Below are 26,232 nucleotides of genomic sequence, written 5' to 3' on the forward strand. Positions count from 1 at the left end.
GCCTTGAACTCACTTTGTAGCCCAAGCTGGCCTCAAACTCACAGTAATTCTCCTGTCTCAGCCTCTCGAGTGCTGGGATTACCGGTGTGCACTACCATACCCAGCCATGAATTTGGTATTTAAAATATGCCTATAGACTTGCTCTTCTGAAGGTTAAAAACTTCTAAAAGTTACAATGGATCCTGACATTAATATTTAGAAGTTTGCTATAAATGCAGTGTACAATGGGGTAAAACTTTAAAATTTCCTAACAATGTTCACACAATACAGAAATCTCTTTGAACATCTGTGGGAAAGGGAGTATCTAAGAAATGGTTGACTGGATTGACTTGCTGTCCAATAATTTTGTGAACTTTCTTTCTAGACTGTGTTGGAATTGGACAGAATGGAAATGTCTATGGACGCTGTAAGTACCTGCTGTACCTTCTACTGAAAGGAATATTTAAAAATCAGTGGACAATCATTTCTCATGTTTGACAGTGTCATTTTAAACTTCAGTTTCAGAAAAAGTTTTATGAAAAAGATTTGTTGGATCAAGAGAAAGAAAGAGAAGAACTGCTTTTTTTGGAAATGGTATGCTGTTTTTATATGCACACACACGTACACTTCTGGTCAATTTTAACTGTGCTTTGTTATTCAGTTTAAAAGATAATTTCTTTCAATTTCACATTACTTTTTTGTTCTTAAGTAACTAAAGAAGAGTTGTGGTTTTCGGAAATCTATTCTTCTGTGAACAAGAAGAAAAATTATATTTGAGAACATCTTTTTAAAAACTACTGAAATAAAATTGCAATACAATTAATTGCATGTATTTAAAGTGTATAGATGTAGCCAGGTGTGGTACAGTACTTGGGAGGCAGAGGCAGGAGGACTGCTGTGAGCTCGAGACCGCCCTGGGCTACCTAGTGAGACCCTGTCACCAAATAATAAAGTGTATAGGTGATACAGTCAACATACAAAATATGTCCATTGTCCTAAAAGTTTCCTATTCTCCGTGGTAATCCATATCTTCTTCTATTTCAGTCCCCATCATCTGCTGAGCTAGTTTATATCACTATAGATCAGTTGCATTTTCTAGAGTTTATGTAAATTGAATTGTAGGTAGTCTTTTGAAATTTTTATTTTTTATTAGTCCATCTTGACTGTACATAATGCTTACATTCCTTGTGTGGAGTCGGTACATGTATGAAATACATCTTAATCCCTTTGGCATCCCCTCTCCCCCCACTCCCCCTCTCTACTTCCTGATATCTTTCGTTTTACTCTTTGTGTTGGGTTTCTTATACACGAGGAACCATGTGATACTTAAATTTGTGTGTCTGATTTATTTCACGTGACGTTATGATCTCAAGGTCCACCCATTTTCCTCCAAATGAATCAAGTTTATGTTTCTTTATGGCGGAGCAATACTCCATTGTATGCAAGTAGCACATCTTCTTTAGCCATTCGTCTATTGATGGACATATAGGTTGCTTCCAAGATTTAGTGTTATGAATTGTGCTATTTTGATCATGCTTCTTTCCATCACTATAATAATTTTGAGATTCAGTCATACTCTTGATTGTATCAGTAAGTCGTTCCTCTTTATTTGGAGTAATATTTCATATTATGTATGTAGTGCAATTTGCTTATCTTATCACCTCTTAGTGAACATTTGAGTTACTTCTAGTTTTGGAATATTACAAATAAAACCACTTTGAACATTAGTAAAAAAGTCTTTGGGTGGACATATGTTTTCACTTCTTTTGGGTAAATACTAAGGATAGAATGACCAGACACATGATAGAATATGCCTATCTTGAAATAAACAAAACCTTTTTTCCAACATGGCTGTACCATTTTATATTTCCATGGCTCTGGTGGAGAGCTGTAGTTATCCCCCGTATACTCAATAAGGCTTGATATAGTTCTGTTTCAGTTGTAGGCATAATAGTGCTATGTAGTGGTATCTCATTATGGTTTTAAATTGCACATGCCTGATGCCTAAAGATACTGATCATCTTTTCACTTGTTTATTGACCTATCCTATCTTTTTTGATGAAGTCTATTTTCAGAATTTAAAGTAGATGGCTTATTATTAAGTGAGATAAACAAGTTCTTTATGTATTCTGAACATTTTAAAAGTTTTTCAATTTTTACTAGTAGGTTATAAGAAAAGTAGTATAGATTTTGTATATTAATCTTGTATTTTATACACTTGCTAAATTTCAATTTTTTAGATTCATTAGGCTTTTCAGTATATCTTCTTTAAATATAGAAAGATTACTTCTTCCTATTGAATATTTCTTCCCTCCTTCTCTCCCTCCCTCCTTTGGCTCTCTTATTTTAAGATCTCGCACCTCCAGTGCTGAAGACCTCTCACTGAATAAAGCTGGTATAAGTAGGCATCTCTCTCTTTTCACTAGTATTAGCGGGAAGCAGTGTAATCTCTTATCATTAGGTGTGAAAGTAGCAGTAGTTTCATGTAGATGTCTCATCAGATTGAGGAAGTTTCCTCCTGCGCCTGGTTTACTGAGAATTTTTATCAATGGTTGTTGGATTTTATCAAATATCTTTTCTCCATTTCTAGAAATGAAATTTGTTTTTCTCTTTTATTCTGTTAATATAGTGAATTTTTACTACCTAATCTTGTCAGATAGTAAACCAAAATTGTATTTGGTATACAAATCAACTTGGTGATCATATATTATCCCTTTTTCCTATTGTTGAATTATTGACTAATGTTTTTGTTAAGGAATTTTTAATCTATATTCATATGCCAGACGTGGTGGTGCGTGCCTCTAATCCCAGCACTCGGGAGGCTGAGGCAGGACAATTTTTCTGAGTTCGAGGCCAGCCAGGGTTACAAAGTGAGCTCAAAGCCAGCCTGAACTACATAGTGAGACCCTATCTCAAAAAAAAAACCAACAAAAAAAAAAACACCAAAAAACTATATTCATAGTGAAATCAATTTATAATTTTCATTAGTCAGCTTTGAGGAGGTCAATTTTGTATTAGATGGTTTGTGTTCCCACCTCCTCTATTTTCTGACATTTTGTATATTTCTTCTTTAATTTGTTTGATGGAATTCTTTTGTAAATTGTGTGATTTATTTATGTATGTTATACTTTAATAAAGTATTTAAACATATCCAATAGACTATTGCCTTTTTTCTCAGGTTTTTTTAAAGAAAAATACAACTTTGCCATTCACCAATTAGAAATTGAAATAACCAGTAGCAACAAATATTTTGCTGATGAGAACCACTAAATATCTTCTAGGAAATAGAAATTTATTATAAGGATTTCAGAGTGATTGAGTTGGGAAAAAATCTTATAGATGTTAAAAAGGCACAAGTTTGACAGAACCTTGAATTCATCAGACACAAATAAGGGAGAAAAAGACTTTTAAGAGCTTTTATGACCTATATATATGAATTGCTATTGTATACAATAAGTTTTCATCAAAGCAACTTCCTAAGTGTATTTAAACTGTATCATTAACATAATGTGGCTTTCATAACAGGAGCAGTTAGAGAAGGAGAAGCAACAGAATGATGGAAGGCCCTCAAGTGATAAAATCTTTGAGAAGAAACGTAAGTGATTTTCTTGTGTCTTCACCACTCAGTTACCGAAGTACTGTTGCATTTTGACATTTTGATAAACTCTGCTAAGTTTTAATTTGGTAGGGAAAATCACTTCACTTCCTTCTATTTTTCAGAAGTTGCTTTTGAAAATTGGTTGCTTAATGTGGTACAGATGTTAGGAATACATGAGTAAATGTCAGGAATCAGTGTGGAGGTGCAGATGCTTCAGAAGGAAAGCTTTAAGTTTGAGAACAGCTGTAGGATTGTGAAATTGATTACTGAATGGCAGTGACTGGCATATGGAACGATATAAAAAGGAGACTATTTGGAAAAGATGCAGCTTAACCAGGGATAATGATTCACATTTTCTGTGTTTTATATTTATGGAGATTGGTAAAGACTCAGAGGAAATTATACAACTTAAAACAGAGTTTATTTTAGGCAGAGATACAAAGGCACCGACGCAAAGTCTGCCCAAGAGCCTCCCCATTTCTGTTCCTGGAGCCTCTTCTAGCAGCCCATCAACAAGTAAGAAATAACTTCTTTTTAAGTCTCTTTCACAATCATGATTTTCTTTTAAAAAATTAATTCCAGGAAAATGCATTCCATTAGACATGTTATTCTAATGCATCTCAAGCCTTTTACTGTTAGTTGTTTCAGTAGTGCTTAGTGGGTAGCATGGGTAGGATGTGTTTCAGTGAGCTCAAACTCGTGAAGAATCTCTGTCATCTGTGTTTTTCTGAAAATAGTGGGGGTTGGGTAGCTGGGGATGAAATGAACAATTGCATTTTCCTTTTTTCTGCTTATTCCTCTAGGCAAAGAAATCAAGAAGTCCAAATTGATTCGAAGCCAATCTTTTAATAATCAAGCTTTTCATGCAAAATATGGCAACTTAGAGAAATGTGCTAGGTATGACCTGCTGGCTACTTTTTAACTTTGTAAATTTTATAGTCACATATACTTAGGTGAAATAGTTACATTGTAAAAATTAGAATTAATCTTGAATTTTAGTAGGCCAATAATCTGCCTGCTTTTATATGTAAAGATTATTATGTGTTTAAAAATAGTAAAGTCCATCAGTTTGCATAAAATTAGGTATCAGGGCAAGAGCACTATGGAATCCATGTACCATTTATGAGGGAGTTGGTGCTCTGCTGTGCATTGCATGAACTTGTAAACATGTATGGAAGGTCCCTTTGCTAGCTGGCATGGACATTCATTTGTTCTTAATATTGTTTCTGCCTAAAAATCGACCATAGGAGAATCTCTTTCTCTCTCTCCCTCTCTCTCTCTCTTTCTCTCCACACACACACACACACACACACACACACACACACACACATGTACACGAAGAGCAAAAGAGATAATACATAAATAGGAAGTAGGGAAAGGTTCAGATAATTCACAAATGACCTATTCTGTGGTTTCAAAAATATTTTAATATATATGCTAATTTGTTTAATTTATATTACTAGTTTCTCTCTGTTTATTGAAAAGGAAGTTTTATGCTTTTATCTGTTGGTTTCTAATTTGTAAGAGAGCCTTTTTTGGTCTATGTTTTGTATTCTGAGTAACTACTTTGAAGATTATGATAAACACTGTATTTACTTGCTATCTCTTATTATTTTGTTATGAAATTATTTTCATAAAATTAAAAAGAAGAGATGAGTAAAATTTCATATGGTAAAGTGGTCACGACGGAGTACTGACAATAGATAAAAGTCTGGTTTCCATTTTTTAGTTCAGGAGACAAAATTAAAAATGATTTGGGTTAGAAGAGTAGCAGCATAAATTAAATGACCGTGACTTATTAGATGTGCTGTACACATGTAGTACTTCCCCGCTGCATATCAGCCGACAAGCAAAGTCCTTTTAAGAAAATGAATGTCTTTGTAAGCACTCGTTTGTCTCTCAAGTGATATGTTACAGAAAAAACTTTACTTTTATTATAGCTAATTTCAGATTTTCAGCTGTATTTTGGGGAATTATCTGTATCTTCTAGACAATTCAGTGATCTCAGGATGGATAAGAGGGATTATAACTAGCTATTTCCAGGAAAGTTTTACCCATTTTACCTGTCTTGGCTGAGCATCAAAAGAAAAACTATAGTTCTGATAAAACAAAAGCTTAAAAAATGCTTAGAATTTATACACAAAGTGTTTTGAGGCATGGGATGTAAAAAGACAAGTGAAATTAAAGCAGAGAAAAAACATTTTAAAAAGATTAAAACAGCCCAACTGTTAGAGAACTGAGATCGAAAGAAGCATGTTCTTGTATTTTAAATGAAATCATGTTCTTTTCCAGTAAAACTACAGCAGGATATACATCTTCTCTCTCAGGGTTAACAAAGAATTCTGTGCTTTCACTAAATGGTAAGTAGCACTCTAAACTTGAAAAACTTGCTAAAATTAATAAGATACTATTTTCTTTAAGTGGCATTTCTTTATTTCTAGCAATGTGGTTTTTTTTCTAGATTTCTATTTTTATCAAATCCAAAAAAATTAAACCTTTCCCTAGCAATGAAGAATTTACTAGACTATGCCCTTTGTTTTCATTGTATCAAAATTGAGCTTCATACTTTTAAAACAGGAAAAGGAACAACATGATAGGACCTGTTCAAGCTGGCCAAAAGTTTTTCCAATAATTTTTAAGGATGTAGGAATTCACGGTGAATAATCTATAGCTAAGCATTTGCCATACTAGGTCTTTCAAAGTTTGTTCCAGGGGTCAGCAAGCTTCTATGAAGGGACAGACTATAAATACTTCAGTCTCTGTTGTAGCATAAAAACACCTACAGATGATGGATAATGAATAAACATTGTTGTGCTCCAGAAAAACTTCATTTTACAGGCAGCAGACAGAATTTGCAACCCGAGGCTATAGTTTGCTGACCTCTGGTTTATGTCATAGAAGTTAAAATTACGCTATACATAAACTAAAATATATTGCTAAAAATTACTAGTGACCAAATGTATATTTTAAATTTTCTGCCTTGTAAATATTGGCTGAACTAATACTGATCTAATGTCATCTTTAAATGTAAATAATAGTGAATCTGCCCAAAGGTCTGAAATTTTAAAAAGTTTTACCATGTTTCCTTTTTCTAGGTTACATTTTGAGTGTTCTGTACTCCTCTTACCTCTCACTATGCTCTTTTTAGTCTCATTGTTTTCTAACCAGCATTTTCATTTGCTAGCATAGAAAAGCTTTCTAAAGTGAAAGCATAGGCGTCCTTATTATGTGGTTCTGCAGAGTAGACCATTATCATACTGCTTTGATAATGACAGAAAGCTGAACTAAGTTACCACTGTATGTAATGTTAGGATTATGTTGGTTACTTTTATCACAGCAAAGTAATGAATTCTTGAGGAAGCACTAATATTCAGGGTTTGAAAAGTTTTTTTTCAATATGGAGTATCTTTAAAATTATAAATATATATGAGTTACATATGGATTATCTCAACAAGCTGGCCAAAAAGTTTTTCCAATAATTTTTAAGGGTGGAGGAATTCACAGTGAGTAATCTACAACTAAATATTGGAGTTAATAGTTCAAATGATTATAATGTCCATGAAGAACTCTTCAAACCAGGAAGGTTCCCACGTGTCCTGCTGGATATTCCTTGACCAAGCTGTAATTGAGCATATTTATTCATGAGTTTGTAACAATTCCTGTCAAGAAAAATTTCTATCTAAGTCATTAAGGATATTGTTGCAGAACTATTTTTATAAAATTATATACATTAATTTCTTTAGTTTTTACTTAGCTAGTTCTTAAATGCCCTTGAGAATAAAGACAGAGATATAGTCTACAAATCCTAAGACTTACATCCACTGTCTTAAATAAAATTATTTAATGGTTAATCTTTTATTAAAATATTTAAAAATATCTTAAGGACTCCATGTTTTCTTTTGGGGGTACATGTAAGTTCATGAGATGTATCCTAAGCTTTTTGGTTAGAAAAGTGTACTTGTTACTTATTGTTAGGTATTACTTAATGAAATGGAGAGTGAGGAAAAAGTTACTGTATAATTATACGTCTTACTAATAAATACAAAATGGAAGCAAATGTCTTTTAACAAACATTATGTCTTCACATAGAAAAGACGTTTTACTTAGTTGTGGGTTTCAAAATGTCAGTGTCATTTAAGGAAACCCATAAGGTGTGCTAGGATCTTGACAGACAGAGATGGCTATGAACAGCATCCATTTAGAGAACCAGTCATAGCACAAACTGAGCGTTGGTATCTTCAGGGAGCAACAAGTGACCAGTGTGGCTAGAGTGGGGAGCATATTTAAGGGAGTAATGTTAGATAGAACTGAAAAGCAGGTCAACGTTGTAGCTTAGAATGATGGATTGGATACTTTGCAATTACCATGAACCCACTGTTAGATTGTGTGAAGACTTTTTGCCTGTTATCTTTTATAGCTTTCCATCCAAAGTTATGTGGGCACAACAGACTGGGGAAAATAGGATTTAGGGAAACAAATAGCCAAATCCATTGTTAGTGGGTATCAAAATCAGTGGAATTCTTTTGGAAAGCAGTTTGATAAAGGTTATTGGGAGTCTTAGTTTTAAAAGTACACTTTGAGTAAAACAAAAAAAATCACATTTCTAATGATCTATCATAAAGCAGTAAAATAAGGTACATAAAATATGATCAGATATATCATTATAGGTACCCTTGATATGATGTGATTTAAATGGGTGCTTTATTTTCTATCTTTTCCCAATCTAGAGCCCATTATAATCTTAGAGAAAACGTTAGACAAAACCCAATAAAGAGCATCTTATAAAATATTTGGCCAGTACCCCTCAAAACCATAAAGGTCGTCACAAACTAGGAAAATCTGTGGCGCCCAAGGAGAACTTAAGGAGACCAGACAAATAAATTGGATGTGCTATCTTGGGTGCAATCTTCAGCTGGGAAAGGCAGTAGTTAGATAAAATAAAAGTGATATGGATTTTATTTAATAATGTATCACTATCAGCTCATTATGTGTAACAAGTATAGTACACTAATTAATATAAGCTGTTCGTTATAGAGGAAACTGAAAATGGAGTTGCAAGGTATAATAATTTGGAAGGAAGCAATAAAACTACCTTGTTCACAAATGACAGGAATATCTATGTAGAACATCAAAAGAATTGGCCAAAATGTTCCTTGAATTAATAAGTGATTATAGCAGGGTTGCAATATACAAGTATAATATAGAAAAAAATCAATTGCTTTCTTATATTACAGCAATGAACAAATGAAATTTGAAACTTAAACAATTCTATATTAACTCCAAAATGAAATACTCATGCATAGACCTAATAAAATATGTAAAGATCTATATGAAGAAAACTACAAAACTGATGAAAGAAGTCAAAGAAGGACTAAACAAATAGGTATTCCGTGTTTATGGTTAGGAAAACTTATTATTGTCAAGGCATTGATTCTTCTTGAATTGATCTACATATTCAATATAATCCCCATCAAATTCACAACAAATTGTTTTATGAATATCAATAAACAGATTACCGACTTTATATGGAGAGAAAGAAGACTCAGAATTGCTCACACAATACTGAATAAGAACAAAGACACAAATTTCACACTACCTGACTTCAAGATTTCCTATAAAACTCTAGCAGTCAAAAAGGGTGGAATAGCCAAATGCATCAATGGAACAGAATAGGAAACCTAGAAATAGACCTATATCAATACAGCAGTGCAGGAAAGTGGAGGAGAGTCTTTTTAACAAATGATGCTGAAACAACTGGAGATTATATATATATATATTCAAAAGGAATCACAAACCTAAAGGTAAAATGCAAACACAAAATTCCTACAATATAACAGGAAAAAAACCTAGGTGGCCTTGAATATAGCCATAATTTTTTTAGATATCACATCAAAGGCACAATCCATGAAAAAACTGATAAGTTAAACTTCTTAAAATGAAAACTGCTCTATCAAAGGCACTATCAAGAGAATGAGAAGAGAAGCCGTGTTCTAGAAGAAAATATTTACAAAATACGTATCTGGTGAAGGATTGTTATTCAAAATATACAAAGCTTTTAGAACTTAAAGGCTAAAAATGATTTAAAAATGGCCAAAGACCTGAACAGATACCTCATCAAAGAACATACATGGATGGCAAGTGAACATGTGAAGAAGATATTCAACTTCATATATGTCACGGCATAACTGCAAGTTAAAATAATTGAGATACCACTGCCCACCTATTAGAATGACCAAAACCCAAAACCCTGACAACAACAATGCTAATGAGAATGTGGAGTAACCGGAACTCTCATCATTGCCTATGGGAAGCTACTTTGGAAGATACGCAGTAGACTGTTTAAAAAGTAAACATATTCTTACTATATGGTCTACTGATTATCTTCTTTGGTATTTACCCGCAGTAGTTGAAAACTTACGTCCACATAAAAATTGGCACATGGAATTTTAGTCACTTTATTTATAACTGCCAAAACTTGGAAGCAGACAAGATGTTCTTCAATAAATGGATGTATAAACTGCAGTAAATCCAGACAGTGGATTCCGTGCTAAAAGAAATGCGCTCGCAGGCCATGAAAAGACATAGAGGAACCTTAAATCCATGTTAAAAAATTAAAGATGCCAGTCTGAAAAGGCTACGTATGTGTTACCCAGTTATAAAACATTCTTGAAAAGCTAAAGTCATAGAGCCAGTAACAGAATCAGTGCTTGGCAGGGATTGAAGAGAGGTGGGGTGAGTAGGTGGGGATGGTGAAATACCCTTTTATATTGCTACATAATAAGGGACACGTGTCATTATATATTTGTTCCAACTCAAAACGTAAAACACCAAGAGTGACCCTAATGTCAACTGTGAACTTTAGGGTGATCATGATGCGTTAATGCAGGCTCATCAACTGCAATAAATGTACCACTTTGGGGAGATGTCGATTATGAAGAGGCTGTGTATGAGTGAGAACGGGGTATATAGGCACTCTACCTTCCTCTCAATTCTGCTGTGATCCTACAACTGCTTTTAAAAAGGAGTCTGAAACAGTGCTGGAAACCACTCACTGGTTTAATATGGTACCAGGACAATACTGGAAGCACAAAGCCCAAAAAGCTGAAACTCAATTCTTGTATTACGCACAAAATTAATTCAAAATGTAAAACCTAAGCATAAAAACTAAAACTGTAAAATTTCTAAAGAGCATATAGAAGAAACTCTTTGTGTCTTTGGAATAGACAGATTTCTCCTCACTAAAGCAGGAAAATATTAACATAGAAGACTTCATCAAAATTTAAAATTTGAAGCTTTGAAATAGAGCAATAAAAACTAGACTTGGGGTGTGGATTTGGAGAAAATATTCATTATACAGGTACCTGATAAGGGACTCGTACTCAGAATATACAAAGAACTTGTTAAAACTAATTAGGCAACTAATTTTAAAATGAGAAAAAACTCTATGAGCACAAAAGAAGATATATGTGTTACATAGAGTTTGTAACTGAAAAATTCTTAACATCAGCAATCATTAGCAAAATACAAATTGGGAGCAATGAGAAGAAACTGTACATTAAGAGATACCACTTTACACCTGCGAGAATGCCTAAAATTGAAAAGGCTTCCAGTGTCAAGCATATGATGAGACGCACTCTCCAGGATGCTTCTGGAAATGCAAAAGACAGGAAGAAAGGCGGGGAAGGAGGAAAGAGTGCTTTGGCAGGATCTTCTGAAGACAAGTACACACTTAGCCTTTGATCCAGCACTCCTATGCCTAGGCTTTTACTGAAGGGAATTGAAACATATCCCATACAGACTTGTACAGGGGGGGCTGGGGATTTAGCTCAGCGGCAAAAGCGCCTGCGTGGCAAGCGCAAGGTCGTGAGTTCGGTTCCTGGTACCGGAGAAAAACCAAAAAAAAAAAAAAAAAACAGACTTGTACAGGGAAGTTCATAGCAGCCTGTTTAAAACAGTCAAAAACTGGAAAAAATACAAGTTAACGTTATGGGTAAACAATATCCATCAGAAATAAAAAGGGATAAAGTACTGATATGTCCAACATGGATGGATCTTAAAGGAATTATACTGATCATATGAAAGAAGCCAGACAAAATAAATATTCTAGGCTTTTATTTATGTAAAATTGTAGGAAATGCAAGCTAATCTACAGTGACTGGGGGCAAATCAGTTCTGAGAGGCAGAAGGTGGGAGAAGAGAGAGGGATTGCAGTGGACATGAGGTAGTACGGGTAGCGATGGGTATTTTTGCATCTTCATTTTGGCCATGGTTTCATGGGGGTATATGTACGCCCAAACCTTAACTTCTGCCATTATTATATGTAATTATGCCTTCATAAAATTTATTTAAAAAGTGAAGAAATTCGGCTTTTCTTCTTAACATCTTTCCCAGTATTCTCTGTATGTCTGTTCCTTTCAGATGACTCATTCCGGACTCGGAGTGCCAGTAGCGCTCCAGCCTCCTTTTCCTCCAACCCGCCTTTACCCAGTACCTCCCGTGGGACAGTTAGCACAGCCGACCCAAAGAACAGTGGAAGTAAAGACACACAACCTCGGAAGGCCACCTTGTGAGTCACTGAGTGGTAACCATACGGAGTGTTTGTCTTATTTTTCCTAAGTGGACTTTCCTTCCTGTGTACATACTTTCCAAGGAATAGAATATGTCTCCAGTGAGCCAAAGGGAATTTTATCACATGAGATGTTGTTAGGCTAGATGGTATACATCAGATGATTTATATATCTATGGCAAATTACTGTAACCTTCGGGAATCAACAAAAAAGCATTTAAATGGACTCAGCTAATTTCTTGAGGTTTTGTTTTCCTATGGGATGTTTGCACTTCTTTTCTTTTGGAAGACACTGGGATAGTTACAGCCCTTTGAACACCTAGCTATAGTATCTCATTGCTGCATATTCAGAAAGAGGGGTACAGCAGATGCTACTTAAGAAAGATTACTGCAGCACAGAACCCAGAACTGTGGGCTCAGAAAACTGGACACAGTACTACTACCGGACACAGTACAGTAGACTGTCCTGTGCCTTGAAGTTAGGTTCTGTCTTCCTATCCTCCATGGTTCCTTTTTATATGCAATTTGATATTGTTTTAATCACCAAAGTCTTTTTTCTTTTAAACATTTAAGAGGGTAGTTTCATGAAAGCCAGTGAAGAGCCCTTACCAAGGTCTAAACAATTCAGTCAGGATGCTCAACCTGCAGTTACAGGTTTGTTCTTTCACACAGAACACCTGAGCCTTCTGATTAGAACAGAACTTAAACAAGATTCAGATTTCCTTCCAAATACATCTCATTAAATTCAGAAATATTTCCCAGTAAAGTTTCTCAGCTACATCTTTTTATGCAGAGACTCAGGAGGCTGTATTAGGAGTGGAACTATATATTATAACTCATTCTAAATTGTAATGACTGTTAGATATATACAAGTATAGATGTATGTACCTAACTTCCTTCAAAATTAAAAATAAATTCATTTAGTGGGGCTCAAGGAAAGAGCAGGTGTATATACTACAAAGAAGTAATATAGGAAAAAGTAATATCGATACTACAGATGAGTAGTGTTAACATGGGATCCCTTTGCTACAGAGGATGCTGTTGCCCTGGATAGTGAATGCCCTAGTGATTACACTGTGGAGGTTCCATCCAGAAGCCATGAGCAGAGAAGTGGGGTGGTCTGACATTCTGCAGAGCCCAGATGGAGCTGCATGCCTGCCCCTGCCCCAAGCAGCTAAGTGTGGAGCACAGTCCTGTCTTGCTCAGCCTCCCTGCCTGATCTGTGAAGTGCAGGGTTGACTCATGGTCTTCCAAGGGGCCTTTTGCTCCTGTGTCCTGAGATCCCTCCTCTCCACCCGAGACCTGCCAGTGCTCAGAGGGCTGCCCTGACCCCTCCCGTGGAGGAGCGATGCAGCCACAGCACATGAATTCTCTTCACTTACTCCACTGCATGTTACAGGCAGTTTTTAAAAAAAACTACCGAAGCCTAATATAGTCAGGCATGAGTTCGTTTATTCGGATTTCTTCATTCATTCTTTCCTTGTTGAGCATGTTCTTCCCTTGTATAGACTGAATGTTCTCTATGTAAGTGCTAGTTACAAAAAGCAATGTCTGCAGTGCTTCCCTCCTGCATGGGCTGGGCAGGGCCTGCTGCCTGCTAAGTCATCAGGCTCCAGAAGCTCAAAGCGCAGCTGAGTTGGGTGCTGACTGACACTTGAGTTGGATTTTTGCTTTGTTTTGCTTTGTTTGTATGTGAAGCATTGTCTGCAATTCAGAGCCATGCCTTACTCAAATGAAAATGTCATTTTTATTTAAAGGAAGCTTATGAAGTGATTTCAGAAAATATTATTTCAGTTTTTACTTCTAAAGCAATTATATGTAATTCACTCCCCAATTTTACAGAATGACACTTCTGGTAATTAGAAAAAGCTGTGTCTTAAAGAAAGGGCAGGGGTACACTCTTACATCTTCTAAGGCCATGCAATGGATATATTTAGGCTTGTATTACCTCCATTATGTTTATACAGCGTTTACAGTGTAGGAAAATATGAAATAAATTGTGTGATATGTTAGGTGTACACGTTTTTTTAATAGTTAAAGGTAATTCTTTGTAGTCTTCAATGTGTACTTTTTTCTCATAGACTTCTCATATTAGGTTTATTCCAAATAGCTTATCTATATGTCTTCATTTTTTTGTGAGCATTATATGGATAAAATTACCCATATCTTCTTTTCTCACTCTACCCTTCCCCGCTTCCCTCAGAAAATCCAGAAAATCCAACCCTTAAATCAACTGCTGTTGAAGGAGACCAAAGCAAAGACATCAGGACAAATATGATTGATGGACAAGTTGGAAGCAGTGGCTGGAGCTTCTTTCTTTCTTTCTTTTTTTTTTTTTTATGTTTTTGTTTGTTTTAATGAATGGAAAAAGACATAATGACAGCTTATGTTAAACTTAACCATATTTGAAGTTAAATTCCCTAAGAGGTATAGTATATATTTCTTGCATAATAATGTGGTTACAGAATTCCAATGTTACAGTGCATTGTAATGAAAAGAACTTCAGATGTGTGCTTTAACTACGACTTCAAAAAACAGACAAGACTGCCTTCATTTGTGCAGGAAGTGAACAGTTTCATTTTTCTAGAGTTTTTGTGTTTAGCAATCGTATGACAGTCCCAGAGGGATGAAATTGCCTTTGCTGGGTAACCACAGGAACAAGGGCTTGGGAGGTAAAGAAGAGACCACGTAGCTCTCCACACCAAGCAGAAAAGTCAAACCCAAGCCCTGTCTGCAATTTTATAAGTCCTGTGAAGGGACACTGTATCCTACATGGACATTCCCAAATTTAGATTTGGCAAATAAAATCCTGCAAAGATTTCTGATAACTTTGAGCTACAAATACCTTAAAAATAATAGATCGATGATTTCCTTTGTTTCCTAGGAGAATTTCTTTTATAAATACTTTGTTTACTTTTTAGAATGTATTTGTCTATATTTAATTTAAAATGATGAGTCTAGTTTGAATCAGCTGTTATTCCAAGCTATCATGCTTCAGCTGTGTCAACAGCATTTATTTGTACTAATGCTAATATTTCCATCAAAATTTGCCTGTGGAACATATACAGTTCTTAATTTTAAAATGTCAGTTCTTAAGATATACTGTATGAAGCTATTGTCAGCTTCTCTATTTCAAAATGCAATCAACATATAACTATATTGATATTAGAAAATATTTGCTTTTTTAATATATTGATGTATGATAAAGATGATCTAATTTGTGAATGCATATGCGTGTGTGGTTACTTTTTATAATGTGAAATGGATAATGAATTTACTCAAAATAAAACATAGGTTAATGAGATACCTGTGTTTGTGAGAAAAGTTTTAAATACTTTCCTGAAAATTTAATTCTTTAATTAAAAAACAAGAGAGTTTAGTCTTAAAAAGTGAATAAAAAGAAGCACAGTGATCTCAGCTGTAAATTACTCAGAACAGTTACTCAGTGTAAGACTTTCTCATGGCACCTGTTTTCCCCTTTTCTTTCCACCTGGCCTTGTCTTGGTGGTGTGTGTGCAGTGATTTGTAACATCCTTAATGAGAGGACAGTCAGGTAAATAGAATTATTCAGCTACTCACTTGAGCAGTAGTTGAAAATCCAATAGGTAGGAGAAATTTGACAGTTGCGGTTAAAGAAATTCAGAACAGTCTTTGTGGATTTCTTTTAGCAATTTTTGTTGCTGTTATCTTCTACCAGCCTCAGCAATATGGGATTGACTGCATTGTGAGCTGGAGAATTCGTGGTGTGCAGTGGGACAGCAAAGCCCATCCATTGTTCCATAGTCAGCATTGACTCTTACTTTATCTATCTATCTATCTATCTATCTATCTATCTATCTATCTATCTATCTATCATCTATGTATCTATCTACCTTTTTGAGATAGGGTCTCCCTATGCAATTCAGGCCGGCCTTGAGCTCACTTTGTAGCCCAGGCTCGTCTCAAACTTGCAACTTTCCTCCTGCCTCAGCCTCCTGAGTGCTGGCATTACAGGTGTGCACCACCACACCTGGCCGTGACTCTTATTTTAAATAAAATGGAGAATTTCAACTTAATTGTTAAAGCATTTACCAGAGCATTTATAAGCTTTTGTTTTCTTATGTATATGAGAAAGGGAAAGTTGTGTGACAGGAAAAACACTACTAGTAAAGTAAAGAAATTTAGAGAAATTGATTGCATTCTTACAGCTAGGCTTTAAATTCTCAGTTCAATGGTTAATCAGATTACTTTTGGATGGTTTTTTTTTTTTTTTTTTTCATAAATATGATGACCTTTAAAATTTTTGAAATGTTTATTAAAATGATACTTCCAAGGACAGATATAAATGGAATTAAAAATGGTGACAGTTAGGACTACCCTCATTTACACCAGAAACAAGACTGGTACTCTTAGGAGAGTTCCGTTTAACAACCCCTTGTGTAGGTTCTTTAGGTGCAGGCGAGGGAGGCTTCTCCTCCGTCTGAGGCTGAGAACTGACATTTCCATGACCAGGTTTGACTGTGTTCGTTCCAGAGCATTGTGTTCTTGTAGACCAGTGATGGGAAACCTTTTAGAGCTTTCAATGGTACAAACAGCCCTTGCTGGGTAACCTCAGGAACAGGGACTTGGGAGTAAGGAAGATTTTCTCGTAGATTTTCTCTTCTAGATTGTATCTATTAAAAATGAGAACATTGCCTGAACCCTCTTTTATTCTTCTCTCTACATTTTTCCACAAACAAACCTGATTAACCGGATATACATCATATGGGAATGCCAGTTTAAGTTAGCCCCTCTTCCTTTGTTTCTCTCCCTGGGCCTTAGAATTTCCTGCCTGTTAAAAGATCTCAGTACTCTTGGACAGACTACAGGAATGAGTTAGTGCCCAGATGTGGGGATGGTGAAGTCAGTCTTTAGACTGCCTCTTAATATTACCACCGATTCTCATTACTTTGGTGTTAGCCATGAAGATAATGAGTTAGTTTTAGGTATATTTAAGCATGAGTTAGCAACAGATAGAATCCAATTATGCATTTTGTTCATGTAGCTGACATTTCAAGATTTGTTAGCTCTACTCAGGATTCTCTGACTTGACCATCCTAAAGTTGTATCTTGCTTTGTGAGAAAATGACTGCAAAAGCCCCAAGGGTATTTGCTATCCTTCTTTTCCCCTTAGGGTAGAGTCCATGCTTACGTTCCGTTTAACTGCGGTGGGTAACTCTGAAGTACACACTGTATGTATCAGGATCCTGCCAGATGTTCTGGGGAGGGAAGGAAGAGTGAGCAGGGCTTGGGCGTTAGACGCAGAGCTCAGACCTCGGTGCACCATGGCCACCCTGCATGACCTTGGTCGTCTTTCCACTGGGGGATAGGTTTGACTTATCTATCAGGTAAGCTAGGCACAGTGCCTAAGGCAGTGACGGCAAGACTTTTAGAGACCAAGTGCTCAGACTGCAACCCAAAACCCACTTACTGATCGCAAAGTCTCAACACTGTAATTAAACCTGAATACTGAGGTTTTAGTTTAGAAAACAAACTTTTCTGATGCTAGGCTGCTGGGGCGAACTGGCTCCCGTGCAAAGGAGAGGGCTCTGCGTGCCCGCTGTGGCACACGTGCCATAGGTTCGCCATCACTGGGCTGAGGTCCCATGCTTTTAAGGGCCCATGAAGATGTTTTATTTCTAGCAGAAATCAAGACACATAGTTTGCACTGGTAGGTGAATAGTCCGGAATATATTCATCCTGACATCAATGAAGTTATATATAAATAGTATAAATGTATATATACTAAAAATTTATATATACACAAACTGTGCGCCCACGTGCGTGTGTGTGTGTGTGTGTGTGTGTGTGTGTCTAGTGCCTTCAAAAGTCACCATGTGGTCCAGTTTCTGGGTCCCTTATTTTCTCCTTTGTATACCTTTGCCAAGGGACTGGATGCACCACAGACTCAAACAGACGTCACTGAGCCAGACACTGATTATGGTAGTTTTCTCCTAATTTTAGTCAGCAAGAGATATTCTGTAACAGATCAAGTGAAATGCTTACTTTACATCAGAGAGGTGTGACTCAAGAGGCCACATGTCCTCCCCTCAAAGGCTTCACTGTGGAATTGGGTTCCAACCTAGTGTCTGTCAGGCCCAGGTATGTGGGCTACAGCGAGAGGAGAGATGCTCCACCCAGCTAGTCTTCCAGCAATTCTCCACGGCTCTTAGGACCAGGCTTAAATGCCAGACAGAGTGCACAACCATCTCCTTTACACGTGTGTCAGTTTAATATGTGTCTTAATTTGAGAACAGCCCACGGCAGCTGAGGACAGAAGGAGGTGCCTTTCCTCGACCACCCAGTAGATGTCCTGGGTGGGTTCAGATGCCTCCACTTCAGCACCTGCTGTCGCTGAGTACTCGTGCTTGTCATGAGTCACAGGCGGGTCGGGTCCACCACCCTGCCCAGAAACAGGAGCATCTTGGAGGTTTCCTCGTAGATCATGAAATGAAATGGCCGGTCCACTTTGACAGTGGGAGGCATGAAGTAAGCAATAATTTCTGACAGGGTTCCTGTCACTGCCTCTGTTCCTTTCTCATCAACTTCGATCACTGATTGTTGCAAAACCTAGGAAAGGGAAGAATTGGAAGTCCATTTGTGTGGCAGTAGGGATTGAGAAATTAATTGAGCCCTCGAAAGGCTACCCATCTGGCCCTGCTCCTGGGGTTTAGTGGTACAGGGCCCATTTGTGTGAGGAGTTATGGTTGCTACACGAAATGCCTTAGAATCTAAAACCACCTCCGAGACTTTAGGACCCCATGTGAAATGTAGAGTATGTGCAATACATCCAGGGCTCGGATGACAGGAAATCTCTGGCAGGGACATTTATGCATCAAGCGTCTAGTATTTACTGAACATGTATATTGTGCTACTAATCTTTTAAGCTGAGCTGGTGTTTTGAGCTTCCTAGGTTGCCCGAGTCCTTTGACCTTTATTTTGGCAGGCAGGGTGGGGACAGGACGTGGTTACTCTTGGGGGGAAGTGCTCCAGCACCTGGCGCTGCTCTGAGGCATTGGCTAGAGCAAGCCAGAGGGCTCCTGACGTTTTCCTGAACCCTGGTTGACAGTACTCAGGCCGCTTGCCTGCTTGGGGGCCCTTGTGCGCTAGAACCTACTGTCACGTGAATGATGTACCTTTATGATTATTCTAAGAGGAGATCGTGAAAACATCACCACAGTAACACCTGGGAATATTCTTATTTCCTGGGATTAGAAATTTACCCCTCAGAGCAAATAGAGGGGGAATAGTTAATGGTTTATAATCTCAAGCTCATGGTGATGCTTTGTAAAACCGCAGCACATTTCTTCAGCTTTCCTCCTGTTCACAGCGGAGACTCAGAGCTGGTCTGCAGGATTGTTTATCTTGCCTTCCCTGCGATGGGAAGGCCTGGCAGCAGGCCGTGGTTAGCCTTCTGGGTCCTGTTTAAGTGAACATCACTTTGAATGTCTTGGAATTGAAAATTCCAGCTGCATGGGAAAATACCCACCATCTCTCGCGGCCGTGGAAGGGTGTAGTGAAATGTGGCTGCCCTGTGGCGGTGTGGTGGACCATTTGCTTGGCTGTGGGGATGGGAGAGGGGCAAACACAGGCCAGGAGAGCCAACCAGTTCCTGCAGTGCCGAGCTGCTGTGGAGCAGGTGCGGCCCTCTGAACCAAGAGCACTTCCTTTTTCAGGGGAAGGAAACACTGATGAGCTGGGGGAGCTCGCTGGGGAAGCGGACTAAACTTGTTCTTAGGAGTTTTTGAGATAGACCAAAAGGGACCAAAAAGCACGAGTTGGGGAGAAGTTCCAGGTCAAGGTTTTTGTTTTAAATTAAGTATTTGTGAATGGGGCTGTTTCTCAAAGGGTAGAAGTTCCCTTTGGGGAGGGAGGGAGGGAGGAAGAGACGGGGAGGGAGAGAGAAGGAGAGAGAGAAACCAGAGTATGAGTCCCCAAGGGTAACTGGGGAGTCCCCCAGAGGTAGGAGGTTAGGCCACATGCGTTTCAGGGATTTCTTTCATGAGTTTTTGCAGTATAACATAGATGATAATGAGGCTGTAAATCACTCCAATGCCACAATAGATTTCTCCTTGAGCACTGCAGAAAAGCTCTACTGAAGAGTAGTCAGTTGAAAAGGTGTTTTCATAATATGATTTGAGATATTTAAAACTCCCAATTTGAGTGCTGTGGCAAGTCTTTGAAATTTAAATCTATTTCTCTAGGCATTTTATTAAAATTAGATGGTGGCACTTCCCGCTTAGGAGCGGGCACTGGAGAAGACCTGACTTGCCTTGGACACCTGCAGATTTTTTGAAGTCGCTGATAGTCCACTGAGGTCGGCCAAGGGCGAGAAGATTCTCCTGACTCCCATCTGCTTGAGCACTTCGTGCATCTCATACTTCTGGTCCAGCTTGAACTTGGGAAAGAAAACCTCCACTTTCCTGTGGTACAGACAAAGATACTAATGCAATGTAGAGAAAGCCACTGCTGACGAACACTGAAAAGGACACATTTTTTTTTTTCCTTTTTTCCTTCCTCCAAGATCATTTCCAAGGCTGTTTTAACAAGTCTCCCTCAGTTGACTGTGCCTCTCTCACACCTTTCTTTTGTAATCGTCTATCTCAGAGCAAGCACTTCTGGCTTATCAAGTATTACTGCCTGCTCCCGTGAGCCAGTCTTATTTCTCAGTGATGCCTGGCATTCTGTTCAGTCACACATGCTGTACTTCATGTCCATTTCTCTTGTTTTCAGAGCAACATGGACTAACCCAGTAGCTGCGTCTTGCATTTTGCAGACCCCTGCAGGGTGGCTGTTCCCAGCCCAGAGGTCCCTCAGAGCCCTAGTGTCCCAGGAGAAGCCTAGAGGTCTAGGTATGGACGGTGACAGGAGCAAAGGGAACACTGAACACACGCTCTGCCACCCGGAGTAATTATCTTCTGCATTGGAGGCTGCCTTTGAAAATATGATTGGAAGGAGGGATCTGGTGGCTCAAAAATAAAAACCATGAAAAGTGATCAACACTAAACCTTAAAAGAAATCCTAATTTCTTCTTCTATGAAATGTGGCCCAAAATACCAACACTGGCTTCACAGGGTGGTTCAGAAGAATGATATATGCTGAGCACCCAGAACTGTCTCTGATGTGTCCAGGACCTTAATGAAGATGAATTCCTGCTTCCTCCGGGCATCGCTCTCCATTTTCTCTCTGTCACATAGTTGAGTCAGGCTGTCAGCCCAGAATATAATGGAGGGCATCACATGTCCTGAAGATTAATTTATAAATTCATACAGCTAACACTTCTTGGGGGCTTTGTATGTTTGAATTCTTTACTAGGTGCTAAAGATTTTGAGAAAAATGAGAGAGGAATAAAAAAGGTAAAATTGACAGCAGACACCCTTAGCCAGACCCAACTTGGCGCTAAATTCAGGCTGGCAGGATTCAGGCCACACAGCCATGGATTCTGGTCCCAGCTGTCTTCTGTGTACTCCGGCAGGTGGGCTGATTTCTTAGAGAACCGTGAGCGCCCACTCCGTGCTTCCCACTCCTGTGCAGAGCCGCTCCCCAGGCAATCTGCGATCCCACCTCAGATTTATGTCCCCAGCAGGGGCTCCCCCTGGTCTCCAGACCCAACTGCCTTTTTTGCCATTTCCATTTGGATGTCTGATAGCTATTTCAATCTAAATGTTCAGACTGAACTCTTGAATTTCCCCCCAGACGATTCCCCCATTCGTCCCTGTTCTAGTGAATGATATATCTATTCTTCAAATGCTAAGGCCAAAAGCTGCGCAATCACCTCTGACAAGTGGCTTTGTCTCTGTCTCTATCTCTCTGTGTGTGCATCTTGCCCTGTATCTCTCTCTCTCTCCCCGACCCATTAAGATTCTGCCAACTCTCACTTCCTCGTAATTCAGGATCCTACCTCCACTGCCACCATTATAGTCACAGCTGCAGCATGCCCATCTGGATTCCAGAGTAGCCTCCTGCATGACTGTATTGCAGTAATGGCCTCCTTGTCCTCTCATGTCTTTTCTTGACCCAGGAACTTGAGTGATCCTTTAGTCGGAGCATGGAACCCTGTGCGTGGAACCCTTCTGTGGCTTTTCATCTCACTTGGGCAAAGCTCAGGCCTTTTCTGGGGCTTGAGAGGGGAGTTCTGGGTGCCTGGGCCCCTGCTCCTTTCTGATTCATCACACACTGCAGCCTCCCTGGCCACCGTGCTGTCCCTCAGACTCCCAGGCACACTCCATCCCAGAACATTCCTACTTCTGCCTGCAACACTCCTATCTGCAGAGATATCCACATGGTTCAGACGTTTGCTTACTGTCACCTTGCTAGTGAGGCTGCCCCTGGCTTGCCTGTACCCTGCTGATACTCTGTCTCTTTCCGGGTTACTGTCAGCTTCTCTTCTTACTCTGTGAATTCTAGGAGGACAGGGACTTCACAGTTTAGCTCACAGATGCACCCAGCATGTGTAGGTATCATGGCAGGAGAGACATGGCATGAGTACTCACTGAGTGAATGAATGAATGAATGAATGAATGAATGAAAGAGCCAGGCACATGGCAGGTGCCAGGGGAGTAGAAAACAGCAAATGCCGGCCCCGCCTTTGGGCAGCTGAGTGCTTCCTTGGGAGATGGGCATTGGGCCACAGTGCGCTGGGTGAGGTCGGGGGAGCCTTTGCAAGCTTGGGCACAAAGCGGGGCAGTCATACCTGGGTTTCATGTTCCTGAGCCATGTTTCCACCAGGTCTGTGGTCAGGTAGTCTTCCAGGTCGAGGTGGTCTCCCGTTTTCTCCATGAGCACCACCAGCATGGTGGCATTTCCTCGGTAGGGTAGTTGAAGAACGTGACAACGAAAATTGCTATCAAAGGTGTAGGCAAACTCTCCCTCCCTGTACATCATGGGCACCTTCACTGCCCTGTACTTGTCCAAGTGGAAAGTGCCAGCTTCGGTGAGGGCAGGGTCGAAGGGGGTCAGCCACTTCCCTGAACAAGGAAGAGAAGATCCCATGCAGAAGCCAGCCCCTTGGGTTGGCTTGAGCATTATTCCTGCTCCAAAAGCTGTTCCCTCATTGAGGTCGCTTGGATTATAGCTCAGGCAGGTGGAACACATTCCCCAAAGATCAGCTTTTCTCAGAGCGAAATCCAGGTCCACCCACCAGCCCTATGGAAGCACACAGGAAGCAAGGAGAGGCTCTTCCCAACCCCTGCTCCCTTCCTTGTTCCAGACCTAAATAAAACTCCTCATTCTCCCTGGTGGAGGCTCCAGTCTAGAGAACACTTCAGACCTCTGCCTGGCCTTGTCTGCATGAGGGGCCTCTTGCTGTCACCTTGTCCAGTGCACACCCGCACATAAGCACGCACATCGCACCAAGCAACAGTGCCTCTGGCCCATCCACTGCGTTGTGGGGCTCTGACAGCAGGGTCCCACAATGCAGGGGGGTGGATGCAGCATATCCCTCCTTCAGGGCCTGTCCTGGGGTGTAGCCTGGTGACTGCAAGCCTGCTTCCTGTCCTGGAAGTGGGTTTTCTGGTGCCATCTGTCTACCCCAGTGGCATCTATCCCACATGCTGTACCTGGGATCAGGGTGCCAGGAGACCTTGTTTGTGTCTGGCCTCTGCCACTGATTGTGTGGCCCTATTAAACTAACCTCTCCCACCTACACATTCATCTCCTTTAGGAAGGAGACATTGGTCCCTGCTCTGCCTGCTGCATTGACAGCTGGGAAGGCCAAATGGTGTGCGTGTGTGCGCAGTCTTGGATGTGTCAATCACAGCTGCACACTTTACACTCATTATCTTACATAGCCTCAGAACTGTAGCAGGTGGTAGGGTCCCTATTTCCTGGATAAAGAACCCAAGGACAGATCCTGTCATTTGTCCCAGCTGCAAAAGCAAAGAATGAAGGAGCAAAAATGCAAACCTAACTCTCTCCAACAAAATGCTCCTTTGGGGAATTATCCTATGCTGCTTCCTCCCAAGGGCAGAAGGGAACTGGGGAGAGGTATTGTGACACCTGTAAGGACCCCAGGCAGTGGGTTTATGAGGGCAGGCGCCTCAGATGACCATCTGGCACCACCCTGAACAGCTGTGAACTCTGAGAACATGTTTACACAAAATCCTTTCACACAACCACAAGCTGACCAGAGGAGGGAAAAGGAAAGGCAGTGACAGGACCCTTCAGCTTTGGGAGAGCAGAACATGATCCAAGTACCTTTGAACAAGATGTAATCCACAAGAATTAATTTGGTTTCGGGATTAATCCCATCAAAGAGCTTGGGTATTTTCCCCTGAGTCTCTTTGTTAATGTAATAATTCATGAGCCCTCTGGCCTGCGAGGCATTGTGAAAATTTGTAGGCACGCACTCTGTATCGAAATACCTCTTGGATAAATTGAGGAAGGTCTCGTTGACTTTGAAATCCTTGTGGATGAAGGCAAAGCTCCCCTGGGCAAGGCCCAGCTCGAGGTTGCTGGCGAGAGTCTCTCTGAGCCGCTTGAAGAGGGCGGGCAGGAGCAGGGGCTGCGTCCTGCTTAGGGCCTGCAGCCGGAGTCTGTGTTCCACCTGGGCTCTCGTCTGCCCTTTGGCCCCCAGCATCAAGCCCGCCATGGTCAAGGCCAAGCCGAGGGGCGAGAAGACCACGTTGCCTTCATGCCTCATGGAGATCTTTCGCAGCAGGCTGAACCCAAAGTCTGAAGTCTCGTTGGAGAGCTGCTGCATGCAGGTCCTAAGCCAAGCCTCCTCCTCCTCCTTTTCCTCTTCCTCTTCATCAGAGGGAGCCTGCATGTCCCCCCAAGTCTGATTCCGAGGATCCTTGGGCTCCAGAGTCTCCAGCCCTGCCTGATACTCTGGTGAAAGGGGACTGAGGGCCCAGCTGGGCACCAGCAGCTCCACCAGGAGGACCAAGAGCAGGAGGCCCAGTGTCACCCTCATGTGACCAGTTGTGGAGGCCAAGGACCCCTCTCTTCAGCAGCAAGGCTTCCTGTGCAGGACAGAGGACAGAGATTATCTTAATACCCCATAAAATGTCTCTTCCATGCAGAGGCAAACATCACACCACGTGGTTTCACCTCTCTCTCGTGGGCACAGTCATTTTGGCTTGTGATTTCAGCCTTGACCAGGGAGACCTGGGGCCAGGAGAGGCACATTCTCTCACCCAGGAGAGGACAACCCTTTACTCCAAACTTCCTTTGGTTCCCATCCCTGCCAGGCCCTCAAGCAGCTCAGGGTCTCTGACTCCTTTTCCTATTCATTCAGGCCAGCCTCCTCTCTGCGGACAGCAGGCAGTGAAGAGCGTGGGGAGGCGTGGGCGTCAGAGCAGCGCTGGGGGAATGCAGGCAGCTCCCACCCTTTTATTGATCTGCTTTAGGCATCGCCTTTGATCTTTCAGGCACGAGGCAGCCCCTCCAGCCGGGCCACAGAACCTTGGTGTGTGACACATCAGCCTGGAGATTTGGACACCACTGGAGACAATCAGGCAACAAAAGAAGAGAGCCGCCCCTCTCATGTCCTGATGAGAATCCTCCTCCCCTGCACCTCTCCTGCGTAATCCTCCAGGTCTGCCTGCCTTCCTTCCTTTGCCATCACTTGGGAGCTGCTGGCGTTGCTGCCCAAGCTTCCCACCTGGAGTGACTCTCCAACCCCACGTCCTCACTGCTAGCTGTCCCCAACACTGTCACCTCCCCCAGCTGTCTCCACATCCTCAGGCACTAGCCTGGCTCCTGCACTGTGCCATCTGCTGAGTTCAAACTAATTCCTAGTTTCAGCCACACCTCTGCATCCCAGAGCCTGGCTGGGAAGCCATGGAGATGGACCCTCTCCCCTACGCTCACTCTCTTCTGGACCCCAGGAGGGCCTGGTCTGGGAGGATACCCAGGAAAGTGGGTGGAGGGGATGTTGCCGGCCTCCTGGTTGTTCCCATCACAACTTCACTCTGAGTAAGGACCCAAGGCAAAGGGTAGGAGAAGGAGAGGCTCCTGTGATTCTCAATGATGCAGGGGGCTGAGTTCTCTTCTGGGCCTAGACCAGAACCACACCCAGCCCCAGCTCAGTGCATTGCTCCTTGCTTTGCCAGTGGCGCTACAGAACTCA

At 40.6% G+C, this 26,232-nt stretch overlaps 2 protein-coding genes across 5 annotated transcripts in view; one reads left to right on the plus strand and one right to left on the minus strand.

Moving 5' to 3' along the window:
* Positions 1–15,447, plus strand: part of Ppp4r4 (protein phosphatase 4, regulatory subunit 4) — a gene marked incomplete at its 5' end in the record, with an annotated part of 95,071 nt that extends 79,624 nt beyond the window's left edge. The window contains 8 exon segments of one of the 3 annotated variants that reach the window (XM_005390366.2): positions 365–406; positions 481–573; positions 3,505–3,574; positions 4,007–4,093; positions 4,381–4,474; positions 5,870–5,937; positions 11,996–12,143; positions 14,347–15,447. In XM_005390366.2, coding sequence (XP_005390423.1) covers positions 365–406; positions 481–573; positions 3,505–3,574; positions 4,007–4,093; positions 4,381–4,474; positions 5,870–5,937; positions 11,996–12,143; positions 14,347–14,371 — 627 coding nt within the window. In that variant the 3' untranslated portion in view covers positions 14,372–15,447. 3 annotated transcript variants of the gene reach the window in all.
* Positions 15,448–18,105: 2,658 nt separating this feature from the next.
* The window catches only part of Serpina10 (serpin peptidase inhibitor, clade A (alpha-1 antiproteinase, antitrypsin), member 10), a 9,893-nt gene continuing 1,766 nt past the window's right edge, over positions 18,106–26,232 (minus strand). The window contains exons 2-5 of one of the 2 annotated variants that reach the window (XM_013517251.1): positions 24,357–25,123; positions 22,855–22,966; positions 20,434–20,584; positions 18,106–18,731 (exon numbers count right to left, since the gene is read on the minus strand). In XM_013517251.1, coding sequence (XP_013372705.1) covers positions 18,540–18,731; positions 20,434–20,584; positions 22,855–22,966; positions 24,357–25,074 — 1,173 coding nt within the window. In that variant the 5' untranslated portion in view covers positions 25,075–25,123 and the 3' untranslated portion in view covers positions 18,106–18,539. Of the gene's footprint in view, positions 18,732–20,433; positions 20,585–22,854; positions 23,129–24,356; positions 25,124–26,232 lie in introns of both variants that reach the window. The other variant, XM_013517250.1, reaches the window with a different exon arrangement.

This window comes from Chinchilla lanigera, unplaced genomic scaffold, assembly GCF_000276665.1.
Source record: "Chinchilla lanigera isolate Chin_1 unplaced genomic scaffold, ChiLan1.0 scaffold00037, whole genome shotgun sequence".
NCBI lineage: Eukaryota > Metazoa > Chordata > Mammalia > Rodentia > Chinchillidae > Chinchilla > Chinchilla lanigera.